This window comes from Sitophilus oryzae, unplaced genomic scaffold (genome assembly GCF_002938485.1).
Source record: "Sitophilus oryzae breed Bouriz unplaced genomic scaffold, Soryzae_2.0 scaffold_867_pilon_pilon, whole genome shotgun sequence".
Classification (NCBI taxonomy): Eukaryota; Metazoa; Arthropoda; class Insecta; order Coleoptera; family Curculionidae; genus Sitophilus; species Sitophilus oryzae.
The window spans coordinates 6,814-24,049 of record NW_022147491.1 but is presented as its reverse complement, the minus strand read 5'-3'; the positions used below and the strand labels follow the sequence as shown (position 1 = coordinate 24,049).

The following is a 17,236-nucleotide window of genomic DNA, read 5'->3' as shown; positions in this document are numbered from 1 at the left end:
GTTCTTTCCTTCAATCAGTTCATTTGTATCCAGTTCATGTCTCTTAAGGTAGGATGTTTTACTTTCCGACACTGCGACATGCGATAACGACGTGCGATAAACTGTGGCGACGCAAATTGCGGGTTTGCGACAAATGTGTTTTCTACCATGCGACACTTCAGTTCAGCAAGTCGTTGAAGCAAAAGTGCAGTTTATTAAGATGAACGCTATTCGTCGAAATATTGCTGCGGTTCTTTTGCTTTATGATGAAGAAGAAGAAAATTTAGCTCTACTACTTCACGTTCCTGAATCTTTTCAGAAACATTCTGATTTATACATCAAGATATTTTACCATGCATTGTCTTTGGCTACCTTATATGAGTTTCTTTTCATCTCTTAGAGAACTAGAAATGTACGTACACAATTTACTAAACGTTCGTCGACGTCATCATCCCATGTTTGTGACATGGCAGAAAAAAAACAAATGATTTAACGGCCAAAAAATCCAAATAGACCGACGCCGATGCGGTGGATGCTACAAAAGTACTAGCTGCGCGATGTCGTTTAGAAAAAGATTTTTATTTTTTCTCGACGACGACGTGCCGCCATATCGCTGCCGCAAGTCGATAGGTTAAACAACATACCAATTTTGATTAATTTGCTTGGGTCATTACGGGACACGTTTAATGCTTCTGTCTAGGGCGAGTATCTTCTCAAGATTCAGGGAAAAGATGAGTCCTTTGCCCAAAATTTGGTCTTCAGAATCAGAGAGAACCCTAGGGGAGAAAATAATTAGAGTTCTTTTAATCTCTTTATTGGGTCTGGTTTCTGGATACTGGCGACTTTCAAATTTTGTTGGGTTTCTTGAAGAGTTTCTTTAACTCTAGAGCATATTCTGGTAACTTTATCCAAAATAGGTTTATAGTCTTCTCGCCAAATTACTTCTCTTGTGTCCTCAAACCTCTGTTGGATATCATTCAGCACAACTGATTCTATAAACTGATCTAAACTCCACGGCACAATCTCTCTTGATCTATAGCTTAATCAAACTATAGATCAAGAAAACCATTTACAAGAACTAAGGCTAGCATTAACAAAGGAATCTCCGTTAATGCCAGCCGTTCAGAAAGATTGAAGTATTTGTTTAATCACATTTTAATAAAAAACTATCCGTGAGTGGCTTTTTCAGGTTGTTCGGTATTTCCGGAAAGCGTCGTAAACAAAAAGAAATGCACAATAACTTTATATAAGTAATCAGTAAACAGTAGCCATGTAAACAGCTCTTGTAAACTTTGTGGTGAAATAGAACTACGACGAACAGTTCTTTTAAGTTCACCGCACAAATGTTCGATTGGATTGAAGTCGGGACTACAAGGAGGCCATTCCAATCTTCGTAGTCCAACCTCATCCAGGTACTCGTTTACTACTCGTACTCCTAACTCGTTACCCTGCGCAACGTGGGGCCTGGCATTATCATGTAACAGTATAAACTGATTTCCAATGAAAGGAGCAAATGGAACGACAACTTTCAGGAGGATATTCTCAATATAACGGTGAGCATTGAGAGTTCCATTTTCAACAAATTCAAGATTGTAAAAATATCAGTATTTTATTCAAAACGTAGCTCATAAAAGAATGGAGATAATAGATAATGTATATTATAATAAAAAAAAATGTTAGAAATGTATCTAAGATTGCAGGAAAGTGTTTTTTTTTATCCACGCCACAAGGTGTTTTGAATTTATTGCACTAAACGAAGTTTTGATTTACCCCGGAATAAACACACCTAACCGAAATGTATAAAGCATTAAAATAATAAAAATAATGCCAACAAACTAACATAATCATGTAAAAAATAGGATTACAAATTCAGAACTTATGAAACATGAAACTTAGTCAAAATTTTAGAATGGCGGAATTTTATGCGGAGGAGTTTATATGATTTGGGATCAGAATTGATTTGGGATGGTATTAATACTCTCCAGGGCTTTAGAATCGATTCAGGCTTTAAAAGAGACTTAATATTATATTATATTGTTTGGTTATTTGCCTGATTTTTTCTTATGTTCTTTTTAAGTTACTTCATCATATCATTCATTTTAACTCCGAAACTTCCCATACGATTTTTTACCGTACTCGCCCATTACCTGTGTTATTTAGCCACCGTACCGCTATAACGCACTAACTTCTTTTTTGACCAAACAGCCGCGGCAGCGACTTAACAAATTTTCTTATTAAGTCGCTCTTTTTCGTCGACTGCTTTTTGTTTAATTTAATTAAAATTTTAGTGGCCACAAAAGGCCTTTGCGGCGACCGGGGCATGTATCTTAAACGGTCGTAAACGCCGTCCACTTCTCTTACGCAGCGCGGACCGTTAAATTCGCAGGCAAAAAACACTTCTTTAACTTTGACCAACGCAGCGTCGCCGGCCCTGCCGATTTTCCATTTATTGTTCGTATTTTTTTTTATTTTTTTTGTCTCGATATTAACCCTAGAATACTAACCATATAATGCAATGCTGCAAATACTTACCATTCGTAAATTTTACGATATTTTCTCAACAAATGAAATGCATGAGTTTCATCTAGTTGGAATTTGACTTTCAAAAAATCCGTTTGCCAAATTGCCAAAAATAAGCTTTTTACGTCAAGCAGTTTAAGCAGAATCGTGGTTAAGAAAATGGCCCAACTTTTTTGAAACATCCTGTATGATTTTAAAATATTTCAAAATATGTAAAAAATACTAAATAAATTATGCTTGTCCAAAAGTTTTCCCGAAAGACTAACTGTTTTTTAAATAACAAATATTGTAATATTTGAGGCGTTTTTCACCCCTCTTGGAATTTGAGATTCGAGAAACCCCTCCTTTATCGAACCCTACACCCCACAGTCAATCCGTCACAAAATCAGCTTCTTTAAACGTGAAGCAGTTTAAGCAGAATCGTAATTTACCAATGGTCATATTTTATGAAACACCCCTGTATAAACTTATAAAAAATATTTAAATATGTAAAACAACAAAATAAAATATACGTTTAAGAGTTTTTCCGAAAACTCACCGGTTTTTAAATAAAAATATTTTAATATTTGAGGGATAGTTTCACCCCCTTAGAATTCGAGTTTCAAAATCCCTTCTTATCGAAATCCCTTCTTATCGAAAAAAAAAAAAAATTTAAAAAAAATCAGCTTTTACGTCAAGCGCTTTTAGGCAGGATCGTGATTAATCAATGACCAGATTTTTCGAAACACCCTGTATAAATTTTTAAAAAATCTTAAAATATGTAAAAAACAAAATAAAATATAATACGTGTTTAGCGTTTTTTCGGAAACCGTTGACCGTTTTTAAATAAAAAATATTATAATATTTGAGGGGTGGTTTCACCCTCTGGAACTGGAATTTCGAAAAATCCTTCTTTACGAACCTCTACAATCTCTAAAATCAACCTGTATGCCAAAAATTGAGCTTCTTACGTTGAGTGGCTTGAACAGGATCGTGATTAATCAGTATGTCAGTCACTTAAGGATTTTATATAACAGTATAGATTAAAAAATTCAAACAAAACACGTATTGTGCATTATTGAGAAAACAGAAAATGTACAGATTACAGAAATAAATTGAAAATAATATTTATATTAAAACAGCATTATATGTTACTTTTTCAAACAACTCCTTCATATCCTTCGATTTAATATGTGTTAGTAAGAAGTTTGGCTTCAAATATACAATTCAAAAATACTACGCCAATGATAAATATAATAACTTCGAGCAGTAGGTAACTTTTATTAAAATTACCATAACTGATTTGGATATTGGCCAGTTTCGGTCGCGGAGTCAGAGTGGTACTAATATATTGATGCCCGTCGCCTTTTGTCTTTCTAAAACGCAAATTATCCTATTTGTCAAGCTTCCGGAGACGGTACCATTGGCAGTACCTTGGCGAATCGACGTAAAGGAACTCCTACACGTAAAAAACAATTCGAAAGGAGTTAATATTCAGGATGATTTTTAACTTGTAAAATCGCTTATTTCTGGGGCTTACTCAACCGGGTCTCACAATGCAAATTCACCTCAAATATCCATTTAATTGGTCATTGGCAAGCAAGCTCTCATGGTACATGAAAATAACAAAACAAACATTTACTGACCTGGATAAAATTGATAGTTAAATAGTAAAACTCACCCGGGTGTACTCCGCCCCCTAGCCACTTTCATCACTGACATTCTGTTCAATATATCCCATTCCATATCTTCCATCTAATTCAAATATTATTCGGATCTATTGGTTAATAATCTTCAACAACTAGCTGGTGTCACCTGTAATGAGTATAGGGGCTTTCCCCGGACGCAATCTGCCGCTAAACAGATTGGCATCCCTAATAGCAAAAAGACTCATGACCTTAATAGGCAAAGAGACTCGCATCGTAGTAGTCAAAAGACTCGCATCCTTAATAGTCATAAAGACTCGCATCCCCGCATCCTTAATAGTCATAAAGACTCGCATCCTAATAGTCAAAAGACTCGCATCCTAATAGTCAAAAGACTCGCAACCTTAGTCATAAGACTCGCAACCTCCAAATGTCAGCTCTGTGACAAAACACAACACAACACTACTTTACAGCCGGCCGGCCCGCCTACTGCTGACTTGCCGGCAGGCTAAGCCTGTCCTCTGACATCACAATTTTACCTAATCGCAAATATTTACATCGCTTCTCAATGAATCATACTATTTTCTATAATCGACTTTCAAATTAATAGAGTGTTCTAGCATTACTAGATAAATAAATAGAGAGTTTCCGGAATTATAAACCATTATTATAACCAATCTATTTTCCAAGTTTTACAAACTCTTCATATTTAAAAACAATACAACTGAAACATCTACAGTATGTCCACGGCACGGATTGTCTTTACAAGAGGAAAAATTTTTTAGTGTTGACATTTTCAGAAAAACGTATTCTTCATATCATTTTTTCGTTGTTTTAAAATGGTTAATTCCGTTTATACTTTTTAAAATTTCCATACCGTTTTAAAGAGAATTAAAAAAAAACATGAAAACGTGACACACGGCCTGGAATGACGGCCGCGAGACTCATGCGAGACGGTCGTGACGCGCGAGCTAGTGAGTAAAAAAGTGATAGCGGCAGTGTTGCCACAGCTACCCCATTCGGGGTAGATCTACCCCTTTATAAAACAATTTAACGCGGCTATCTCGTAATAATCTACCCCGAAGAAAAATAAGCTTGTGGCAACACTGGGTAACGATCTCCGCAATACGCGGCTAAGAAAAATCACTATAATACACTTGATACTGTACCAACTTTGATTTCATGCATATTTTCATCGATAGGTTTGTAGCTTCTGAATAAAGGTCATCTAGCTCATTTGCCAGCTCAGAATTAGAATTTAGAGTTAGTATTGTATTTTTATTGAAATTTACTGTCATATTTATTTCAAACTAATATAAACAACGAGAATAGTCTGTATAATTTAATAAAATTACTGTAAATCACTATGAATAATGAATTGTTTTGTAATTGAGCCAGAGCCGAGCCTAGGGTATCTGCCGCCCGGATGCAAGAATTAAATTTGCCACCCCTATTAATGTAAAAAATTAGGTTGTCGGTAATGGAAGGAGTTCATAATTTATCATTCTCAATAAACAAATTTTATATTAGAATAACAAAGTATTTATTAACAAATACATAAAAGAATAAAATAAAATTACATTCAGGAAAAAAACACAAAAATAATTAAACGGGTTTAAATACTAAAATCTACTTTTCTCGGTTTTTAAGTAGCAAATTCCCTAATCAAGTCGCCTACATCCAAGTTGTTAGAAATATCTTCTTCAATACTTATAATTATTGCTAAATTTGAAAGCCTGATTTGACTCATATTGGATCTTAAATAGGTCGTGATTTTTAGAAAATTTTTTGCATTTTGCAAGGTGGCTTTTTTATTCTTGATAATATCATAAAAAAATTGAGTGATGGTTATTTTGCCGCTCTGTGTGTTGGTGCTGCCCAAAGCTATGCAATCTTTGCACCCCCGGCACGGCTCGACCCTGAATTGAGCTGTAATTTCGGTATTATTAATCCGGTAAATGATGGAGATAAACAATTGTGATTGATTAACATTTTATTTTAAGATGAAACTTTTTTAACAACATTCTGAGAATTCGAATAATGAATTGAATAATGACGAGACAAGTGACATATGCTGTCTTTCGACAGATGCATCTATCTATAAAAGACAGCGATTTAGAGTGGCAATTGTGATTATGCAAAAGAAATACTGGTTGCCTAACGATTAACATTAATTTAAAAATAAATCCCCAACATGAATAATATAGTAGTAGTCAGAGATATAGGTGTGGTAGTATTTTGGTTTAATTGCCACAGCTGTCAGGCTATCCGGTCGAGTGATTTTTCGTTTTTAATAAAAATCAAAAAAAAACATTATAAAATTATTAAGCTAGAATAGTATACGGTTTTGTAATAACTCTATTTTTTTTTTTGAAGTTTATAAAAGTATTCACAAAAATGTACAGGGTGAGTCTTAAAATAAGTGCAAATATTTTCATAGGGCTGGTATATTTTTGATCCCAGAAACACGTCTATGAGGTTTTTTCGCAAAAAAAAGATGTTAAAATGTGCATTTTCTATTAAATTTCCCTGTATATTTTTTTAAAAACTTTAGAACTGCCTGTTCACCGCAAATTTTCTAATTACAGAAAAAATCCGCAGTTTCAAAAATTTTTCAAAAAAATTTTTTTTCTTTTAATTTTCAAACTTAAATAACTCGGTTACTTTGACTTATCTGAAAATGGTAAAGAGAAATTGTTTCTTTTTATCGAGATCTACCAGCCCTGGAAAATATTTGCACTTATTTAAGACTCAATTCTGTGTATATCCTTCAAATCCCTGAATTGAAGAAAGAAGTTTCACTTCAATATGGGCACACAGTACACACACAATTTTTTTTATAAAACTCAAAGCATGGAATCACTTATTATTCTCATCGCATCGCCGTGACCACGATGACGTCCGTGGGAACTCACTCCCGAAACGTCGAATAATCTCACCACCGTCCTCAGGGGAGATCGGAAACCGTGCCATGCAATGCAGGTAATTCTGTTTTATTTTGCATTTGTTCCGCGTCTGGACCTGCGAGGGATGTTTTTGGGGGAGGGCAGGGTAATAGAGAGCGAGTACAAGTCTCGGGGGTGCGAAACAGATAAAGCCTCCCCCGTTTCGGTGGCGAAATTACTCGATTTCGGGGCGGACGCGTGCTGCTTATGGGATGGGACGCTAATAGATTCGTTACGGGGTTTAAGTCGGCGAGGATTTCCATTCGATTTTCCGGCTCGTTTTTGGAGTTTTCGATATAGATAATATACAGAGAGTTATTGCCGTTTTTTAGAATAAGCAGGGCAGGCAAATAATATAAATAGACAAATCTTACTGGACAAAGTTAAGAGTCCATTTCACTAGTCCGAAAATGTAACAATGTTGCTCGGCATTTATCGTGTTTTATGTAAAACTGGCTAGGTATTTTTACACAAATGAAGAAGGAAATTAAAGATAAAGGATTATACTATATCCGTATTGTAGCACATTTTGACATTTTTTTATTTTTAAGATTTTGGTGGTCAAACATCACCAAAATATTTCTTATGTTTGGACTAAATTTTCGAAAATAAAGACAACTTAAAATTCCGTTACAATACGGAAATAGATTGAAGTTTTGTGATTACAGCGATATGCCAGGGTATCCCAGGCTGAGCGTGTGCATTAGAAGCTTCTAGAGAACCACAATATCTAGATTCGGAGATTTTTTACATCATTGTTTTACAACGAGATCTATCTATTAAAAATATTTTCAATATTGACAGCAACTCTCTTATTTTGGGTAAATGGTGCCCCCATTTTTTTATTACATACCAAATCTCTCTGTAAAATTCTATGAATACTGATGTTAACACTCTATACCTAACACTCAACTGCTTTGAGAAAAAATATTTAAAATTTTGGACGAAAAAACTACCTGTCAAAAAATAGTATAGCCTAAATGTCAAATTTAGTGATTAGCACAGCCACTGTGACATAAAGAGAAGATGTGTAGCTATCTATTTCAAAAATTAAATTGTCAAATGTCATATAATCATGGTGGTAGCTGTCATGGAATTGAGCGAATAAAAAATTATCATAAATCATTTTTTCACATGAAAACCCAATTTTTTTATTTCACTAATGAAAGCGGTTTTGCAATTCTTTACTCTTTAACTATGTTATGTCTTCTACACCTAAATGAAATTGTCAAGTTATTTAAGATTTTATCTAGCCTTTGACATTAAGTGTCAAACGGTCGGACAATTTATTTCCATCTGGCAGAAAACCAATTATTTGAATTTCCTATATTATAAATACTGCCTGCCTTAAGAGTTTCAAAAAATATATTTAAAAAATATATCTCGTATTTTCGCTCTTTCTTGATATCTAATAGTTGATATTAATAATATTCCGTATGATCGAAAAAAAACAGCGCAAAGTTGGCTCTGAAATGATGCTGCTTTTTGAAAAAAGCGTCACAATATGACATGACCAGATCTATTGTTTTACATCACTTGACGTTTAAAGTCATAGGCTACTGGTTAAAATAAAGAAAAAATATTTTTTTATTTTTCAACAAAAATCTTAAATAATTTAAAAACGATGCCTTTTCACTAGTGAAATAAAAAAGTGGGTCGTATTCTTGAAAAAAATGATTTATGGTAATTTTTTCATTGCCAAATTCTATGACAGCTGGGACACAGGACCATTATTATATGACATTCGAACAATTTAGTTTTTGATATAGATGAAGCCACATGTTTCTCTCTTTATGGCACAGTGGCTGTGGTAATCACTTCAAATTTGATTTGTTTAGGCTATACAGATATTTTTGCCTAGTTTTTTTCGTTCAAAAATTTTACAGAATATAAGTATAGAATATAGTACAGAGAATATAAGTATGTAATAAAAAATTGGGGCACCCATTTAAAATAGTGTTAGTTGCTGTCAACTTCCGGTATTTTCGGAAGTTCCGCCATATTGAAAATATTTTTAATCGATACATCTCATTGTGAAACTATCATGTGCAAAAAATCTCAGAACTAGATGTAGTTCTCTAGAAACCTCTAATGCACGTCAAATTGGGACACCTTGTATAATTTATATGGTTTTGTAGCTCTGCAAACCTTAATCAAGCCTTACTCAAAGTACGTGTGTTTGGAATCAAATCAAATTTGAAAATCTGGTGGACAATCTCACAGTTGACTGCACCCGACTTCTTCATGAGTGAATGCCTGACTAGTAAAAAAGGTAAAAGTAGTTTTAGAAATTAGATTAGTTTACACGTGATAACGGTCAGTGATTGATCCTTCTGGCTGAGAGAAAGGTTGTGTTAATCAAAAATAAATAAGAGACAATGGAAGCCAGAGGTATTTCAGTTTGCGTACTGAATCATTGTCTGCCACGTTCAAAGTAAGTATTATAAAACAATCCAATCCAAAATTTGACAGTGAAAATAATTTACCTTTGAATTAAAGTATTGACGAATACCAACTGTAACTGTCAGAATTCTATCATTGACACAGACGAGAGAGAAACAAATAACTAAAGTGGGAGGGCTTGTGGAATAGGGGCATTTCGTAGACAAGATTATTTTGTCACCGCGCATCCCAGACACGTATAGCGTTTAGGCGGTCAAAAAGGAAGTTTTCAACTTTGCAAGTTAAACATTTGACAGGATTAATTAGATTGTCGGTAGCTTTTTCTATTTCTTAGTTCTAGAAGGAGATAACTAAAGTCTGTTGATAATCGGAGCAAATCGAATTAATAAATTGTTTTTGACTGGATGTGCCTGTTTTTTTAGCTTGTCAGAAGAGAAGATTATTGTCAATGATTATTTTCAAGATTCTACGATTATTCGGCATTTTGTAATTTTTGTTTGTGGTTGAGATCCAGACAAAACGTTTTCTTTAAAGGTAAGTTTTATCTCGGTAATTATTTTAACATATTTTTTTTTTTTTTTTTTTTGTTTTAATTAAATTAAGTAATTTACTAATTTAATTTTTTTTAATTTAAAACATCACATTCTTTCCTGATACCTATGGAACGACTAGTTATTATACCTGGTATTATTTCCAGTAATACAAATTATTTTCTTCAACTGCTAGGTTCTTGTTATAGAATAAGACTATCAAAAACATTGAATACCTACGGGATACCTACTGATACTTTGTGCGAGCTCCCAACCGTGTTTCCCTGTTCACTCCCGACCAAGTTAGATAAAAAAGATATCGAAGATTGCAGCCTTGAGTTAGAGTATGACAAGGAGTATGAGTTAAATAGAATTATTATGTTCCTACACAATTATTTTTATTTATAGGTTTAATGCTTTAAAGTCTAAATAAATTTCGTTGTCCAACAAGGCCCAATCTAAAAAAACCACGAAGATTTCTTATTATAAACTTGAAAATTAAAATTCGGTTCAAATATACAAATTTTAAATTTTTGGCGCCAGTATATACAGTGTATGAATCACAACCTACTATATCGAAAATGCGCTCATAGTTCGGGTTAGACGCCAAAGGCCGCGCCACTAACACAGTCTTCAAAATTAACGTTGATCGGTCTCTCTCACTTTAGTTATTAGTGTTCTCTCTGACACAGACTATACCACATATTATAATTCCTAACATTGAATTTGATTATTATCTCAATTCCTACCAACACACACGCACACAAACCCTAACACATACATACGGACGCGCTATAAATCTCCCGTTCGAGGGTTAGTGAGCTCAGCCCTCCCCTGCTTCAACCGGGGTGTTTAAGTTTGACTTCTGTCGTGAATTACGACCGTTCTTTGCTCGTTTGAGCGGCAAATTCAAAACGCGATCGGCCCGATTTAATGGGCTCGACAAGGCAACGGCAGACAGACAGTCGGCCGACCCGTTCGAATTTCACACTTTGGCGCGCTACATTTGATAAATGGGGATAGAGAGATTGGCTTAAACAATGGGGATAGGGATTAGATTTTTGTTTCTGAATATAGATTTAAATTAGAAGTGTCTGTCAAAATCCGAGCACAGTCATTATTGCCAGCCACTTTCTCGAAGCAACTCAGGGCACTTTTAACTCCCCTGTAACCAGTTTTGGTAAAGAGAGAAATATGTTTCTTTGGCTAGATCTATCACCTCTTAAAATACTGCACTTATACACTTATGTATAAAGGAAAGCATCATTCATTAAAGGAAAATAGGTAGTATTAAAAGTTAAAATGTGTAGCTGTTATTGGTATAGATTTCTATATCTTGATTTTGAATGTCCCACGTTAAATTTTCAGTCAGCTGTATCGATCGGTTCTGATCACAACATATGTTTGTTGTTTTCGTTTTATAATTTCGATTACTATTATTCGTTTGCAAGATCTCATGTTACAACAAAAAGTTGTATGATCTCATGTAAAATCAAGTCAGTTATGTTAGTTAGTGTCTATGGAAGCACCTATTCAACAAAACTTTGTTATGAATTATTGTTTAATGAATTACTTATCAGCGATACATTTATATTGATCGTATTAGATATCTTGACTATATCATGATTGTAGGGGGGCCACAAAAGAACATAGTCTTAGAGGATGGAAGCGTGATAAAAAACTGTGACAAATATAAATATCTTGGATTAAAAATAACTAACGATGGAAAACTTGATGAGGGTATAAAAGATCTAATAATGCAAGGCAGGAGGACAATATCTATATGTTGTATGGTGTACTTTGGGATCAAAGAATCTCTAAAGCTAATAAGAAGAACATATATAATAAGGTAGTGAAAAGCATAATAACTTGGAAGCGAAGTATGGCAGTTGAAAAGCAGAACAGGGAACATGCTATTAGCGACTGAATGGATTACTGGAGGAGGTCTGCTGGAAAATCGAAAAGAAAAAAATAACCAACGACAGCAAGAGATATTATGGGAGCAGAACCACACAATTGTGGACGATACAAGAACAAAACAACTTATATCATGTGCAACGAATGCCACGATCACAGGGCCACCAAAACAAATTTACACTGTAGACACCCTTGAGGCAGAAATGAGGAGGAGGCCACGGTGACAAGCTGGAGAGGTGTGGATAAAACTAGAAATGATAATACCCTGTTGATCTCTGGCTAAATAGACAAGAGTGGAGGTAAGGTGTCGGAAAACGTCGTAGAACGTTCTGAACCGACTTATATTAGGTATGCTGCTTCTATAATAATTATATTGTAATTTATTGTATGTAAGCTAGTAAAATAGCTTCAAAACAACGCACCCCCCAAATAAACGCGACAATACCACCACCAACTCTACTCTCCTCCTCACTAAATCAATCCGATCAGACAAATTAGCCATTAATTATTCTTCTCCGCCGGGATAAACAATACCAAACACTTCCTCCTCATCAACTCCCCAGGGGGAATCCCACAACCGCCAAGGGTAAGAAAAGGACAGGGAATTTAACACCGTCTACTCCCCCGCGCTACCCCCGCCTGTTCCACGTCAAGGCGATAAATCTCCAGTTAGTTAACCCTCTCTTTCCGCGTTGTCCGTCTGTCTATCCTTCAGTTAACTTGACTGAGTTACGACCGTTCCTTAAGCTAATTCGAACACGATCAGCGGGTTTTAATGAAGTGGAAGGGGGTAGTTTGGAAAGGGATGAAGGGTTTAAAGTCTAGAAATTGGTATAAGGAAGGTTGGAGGATTTTTTGTGACCCCAATTTAAGCAATTTTATACAGGGTTGTTTACCACATACGATTCAATTTTTGCAAATTGTAAGTTATGGCTTCATTGAATGACTATTAGAGCTACAATTTAAAAATAATTTTACAGGATACAGGTGTCTAAAATAATTAAAAATAATATAGTTGTATTTTTTTAAATGGAACATCCTGTGTATATTACTCTATTTTTGATTCTACGATTGAAATAAGGTAGAATTTGATTAGGTTTATCATGCTTAAACCTTACCGTTTTGAAATATTTTTGTTTTGTGAAATTCCAGTTAAATTTAAGGCTTCATTTCTCAAAGGGTATCAAAGTTTTAATACTAAATATTTACTTAAGTTTGTTGTCAGTTGTGTGTTGCAATAATAAAATAATACTACCTCATCCTCACCTCATACAGAGTGTCTAAAAATTTGGTTAAATAATTTTTAACAAGCAACCATAACTTGTTTAATTTAAATAGAACACCCTGTATATTTTAGAAGAATCAGATGCACAATTTAATTGCCTATTAAATTTTATTATACCATTTTTTACCTATCCCTTCAAGTTTTCGTAGAAAATGCATTTTCTTATAATTTAAATCTCATTTATCAATATACAATATACCTATGGAATATTGACATTTTAGATTGTTTTTAAAGCAACAAATGTACAAAATGTACAGGTGCTAAAAACGATAATATTACTAGCCGATTTGTATACAAAAAAAAAACTATTTAAATTTTTATAAAAGAGTATACCATTAATTAAATATACCACCATTATTTCCGCTCAAATATTAATTAATTACATACTTAATTGTGTTAGTTAATAAATTATTCTAAATAAATGTGGATTTGAATCAGAAATCAATATAATAATAAGTTATAAAAATGAACGTCTCTGTTATAAATTATTCGTCATTAAAAAAAGCTTTCGTCACAAAATGAAATACATTTTTTAAGGTGTTACTTTTTATCACACTATCTAATACCATATACAAGGCCTAATACACACACAAAATTCAGTTTTTTAGTATTTGGAGCAATTATTATTAATCAACGCCAACAGTCAATTAATGTAGTTTGAATACTGGAACATATTAATTGGTTCTCTTTAACAAATATTTTTTTATATCGACAATATTAGCACAGATAACACATTATGTGTTATCTGTGATATTAGTATCTGTACTCTTTAAAAAATTTGTTACATCTTTAAAAATAATCTAAAATGTCAATATTCCATGGGTACATTGATAAATGTGGTCTAAATAATTATAAGAAAATGCATTTTCTAGGAAAACTTGAAAAGATAGGTAAAAAATTATATAATACAATTTGATAGACAGTTAAATTGTGCATCTGATTCTCATAAAATGTACAGGGTGTTCCATTTAAATTAAACAAGTTATTGTCGTTTAAAGCTAGTAATTATTTAAAATAAATTTTTAGACACTCTGTATAAGGTAGTATAATTTGTATTATTGCAACAGAAGATTTAGTAAATAGAAATACTTCAGTACAATATCTGGTTTTAAAAATTTAAATACGCCTGGAGAAATGAAGCATTAAAATTATTACTGTATTTTGACAAAAACCTAAATATTTCAAAAGCTGTAAGATTAAAATGCGGTAAACCTTAATCAAATTTACTGTTATTTTAATCGCAGGAACTAAAAATGTAATAATATACAGGGCGCTCCATTTAAAAAAAAATAAAACTTTGATATTTTTTATTTATTTGAGACACTCTGTATCTTGTAAAAATATTTTTAAATTGTAGCTCTAATAGTCCTTCAACGAACCCAAAACTTATAATTTGCAAGCCTGTATAACAAATTCGCCTAGATTTAACCAATTACGTTTTTTAACGTAATATTTAATATTTTTGATATTAAAATATAGGTAATAATTACATTCCTATACCTATCTCATCTTAATCTGTCTTAGACAATTATTTCAATCCTCCTCTTCCACTTTAAAGGTACCGATCAACACCATTTTGGTTCCCATTGAAGCCCAATTCGCTCTTAATATTTCATCAAGCTCCCATCCTTCTCTACCATATCTCCTCTCTCTGTCCTTATTTCTTTCAAATCTGCCCGCATGGCCCGAGGCTAGCCATCGTCGGCCCTTTGTTTCACACCTCTGCCGATCCAAATTGTTGTGTCCGTTAATTAGTTTCAGCCAACTATCGAAAAACGGCAGAGGTTAACGCTTTAGAGCGACGAGAGAATAAGAAATCCAATCAGAAACACATATAATGTATAAAAATGGTAAGTCTTGCACTACAAAAGTTGTGAAATCACATGGAAAACCGAGTAAGTTATTTTAGTTATCTTTTAATCAATTACTTATCAACATTTGGAGTGATTGTTGATTGCGCTCGAATGGGTTAAGTCATATCTTGGCAACAGAAGGCAGCTTGTGAGGATTGATACATCTATGTCTTCTTGTAAGCCTATAGAATGTGGTGTCCCTCAGGGTTCAGTACTTGGCCCTATTTTGTTTCTGGTGTTTATCAATGACATTGCAAATCTAGACATTAGCGGTAAAATCTGCCTCTTTGCGGACGATACTAGTTTCACTTGGAGCGGCCCAGATGTTACATATGATACTATATCCACTATTCAATCTTGGTGCGATTCTAATCTCCTATGCCTCAACCCATCAAAATCTAAAGTTTTGTCATATAAAAGTACTATACAACCTTTTGTACTTAATAACACCACTATTGACCTCGTGGACTCTGTGAAATTCTTAGGATTTGTTGTAGACAACTCGTTAAAATGGGACTTTCACATCGAAGCTCTAAGAAACTAAGCGCTGCCTGTTTTGCGCTAAGATCAATTTCTAAGGAACTTAACTTCTCAACCTCTAGAATAGCCTATTATGCCCTTTTTGAGTCCATCTTCGTTATGCCCTTCCATTCTGGGGTACTTGCTGCGCAACAAAGTTTGATCGTATTTTCAGACTTCAGAAGAGAGCAGTTCGATATTTATTGGGACTGAACAGTAGAACTCACTGCCAGAATTTCTTTAAAAATTTTAAAATACTGACTCTTCCTTCTTTATTCATTTTTGAATCCGTTTGCTTAATCCGCAAGCACATATCTGCTATTCCCGAAAGGCTATTTCATAACTATCCACTTAGGAATGCGGAGCACGATCTTTATCTGCGAACCCCGAGCTCAGAACTAGTTAAAGGTTCAATACTGTACAATGCCAAAAAATGTACAATCATCTGCCTTTGAATATCAAGTCGCTTTCATTCTTTCCCGCATTTCGCAAAGCTCTAGAATCATACTTACTGGAGAGAGTCCTATATGCGATAAACGACCTTTTTGTTGATGTTTAATTATGAACAATTTTGAATTTCTCATCTCACACACTGGTCAAAGGTCAAGTATTTAATATTTTATAACTCTAAAATGATATCTATTTACTGCGTACTGTTCTGCAATTGTCCATGTATATTCTTTTTGTAATTTTAATGACTTAAATTTTTTTGAATTGTATTATTTGTATTGTGTATTTTTTGTTGTTTGTATTTTTTTGTGCTTTTGTTTGTTTTGTGAGTGCTTTGTCCATGAAGCTGTTTTGGCTTTTTGTACAATAAAGCGTTGCTTGTTGTTTGTTTGTTGTTTGTTTGTTGTTGTTGTTGTATCAATATTGTTCTTCTTATCACGCCCGGCCATCTCCTGCCGAAGGTTGGCGATCCAAATGGCAATTGTGGCTCTGGGAACTGCAGCCCGGAAGATTTCCACATACGAGCGTTCATACCATTTCCTTAAATCTTTTAGCCATTAGTTCTGGCGTCTTCCTACTGATCTTTTCCCTTGCACCCTCTATTATGAGGCGTAGTATCTCGTATCTATCACCTCTCATCACATGACCCAGGTATTGCATTTTTCTTTCCTTAATTGTGTGTTCAGCATCTCTAGAGTACTTCATCGTTGATGATCCTTTGTACCCATGAGATTCGCAGCATCCGTCTGTACATATACATTTCGAAAGCTTCTTCTCTCTTTTCGGTCTGTAAATTTAGTGTTCAGCTCTCACATCCATAGAGTAACACAGAGAAGATATAGCATCTGGCCATTCGAGTTCTGAGTTCCGCACTGAGGAATATTCATCATCATCATCATCACGCAGCCCCCTTTCACGTCCATAGTTGAACATAGGCCTCCTCCAAACGTCTCCAGTTTTCGCGGTTTTTCGCTGTTGCAATCCAGTTAGTTGTTATTCGTTTCAGGTCGTCGGTCCATAGGGTGGGAGGTCTGCCTTGGCTACGCTTGTCGGCTCTTGGTCTCCACTCTATAAGTCTTTTGGTCCATCTCCCGTTTGCCATTCTAGCAATGTGTCCAGCCCATCTCCACTTTTGTTTTGTGATTCGCTGGATAATGTCATCCACTCCCGTACATCGGCGTATCTCTTCATTTCTTACTCGATCTCTCAA

The 17,236-nt window shown here is 34.4% G+C and overlaps 1 protein-coding gene across 1 annotated transcript in view; it reads right to left on the bottom strand.

The window, feature by feature from the left end:
• Window positions 1-771: 771 nt before the first annotated feature.
• Window positions 772-17,236, bottom strand: part of LOC115890493 — a gene marked incomplete at its 5' end in the record, with an annotated part of 17,188 nt that continues 723 nt past the window's right edge. The window contains one exon of the mRNA XM_030910736.1: window positions 772-1,012. Within this exon, the coding sequence (XP_030766596.1) occupies window positions 772-1,012 (241 nt within the window). The remainder of the gene's footprint in view (window positions 1,013-17,236) is intronic.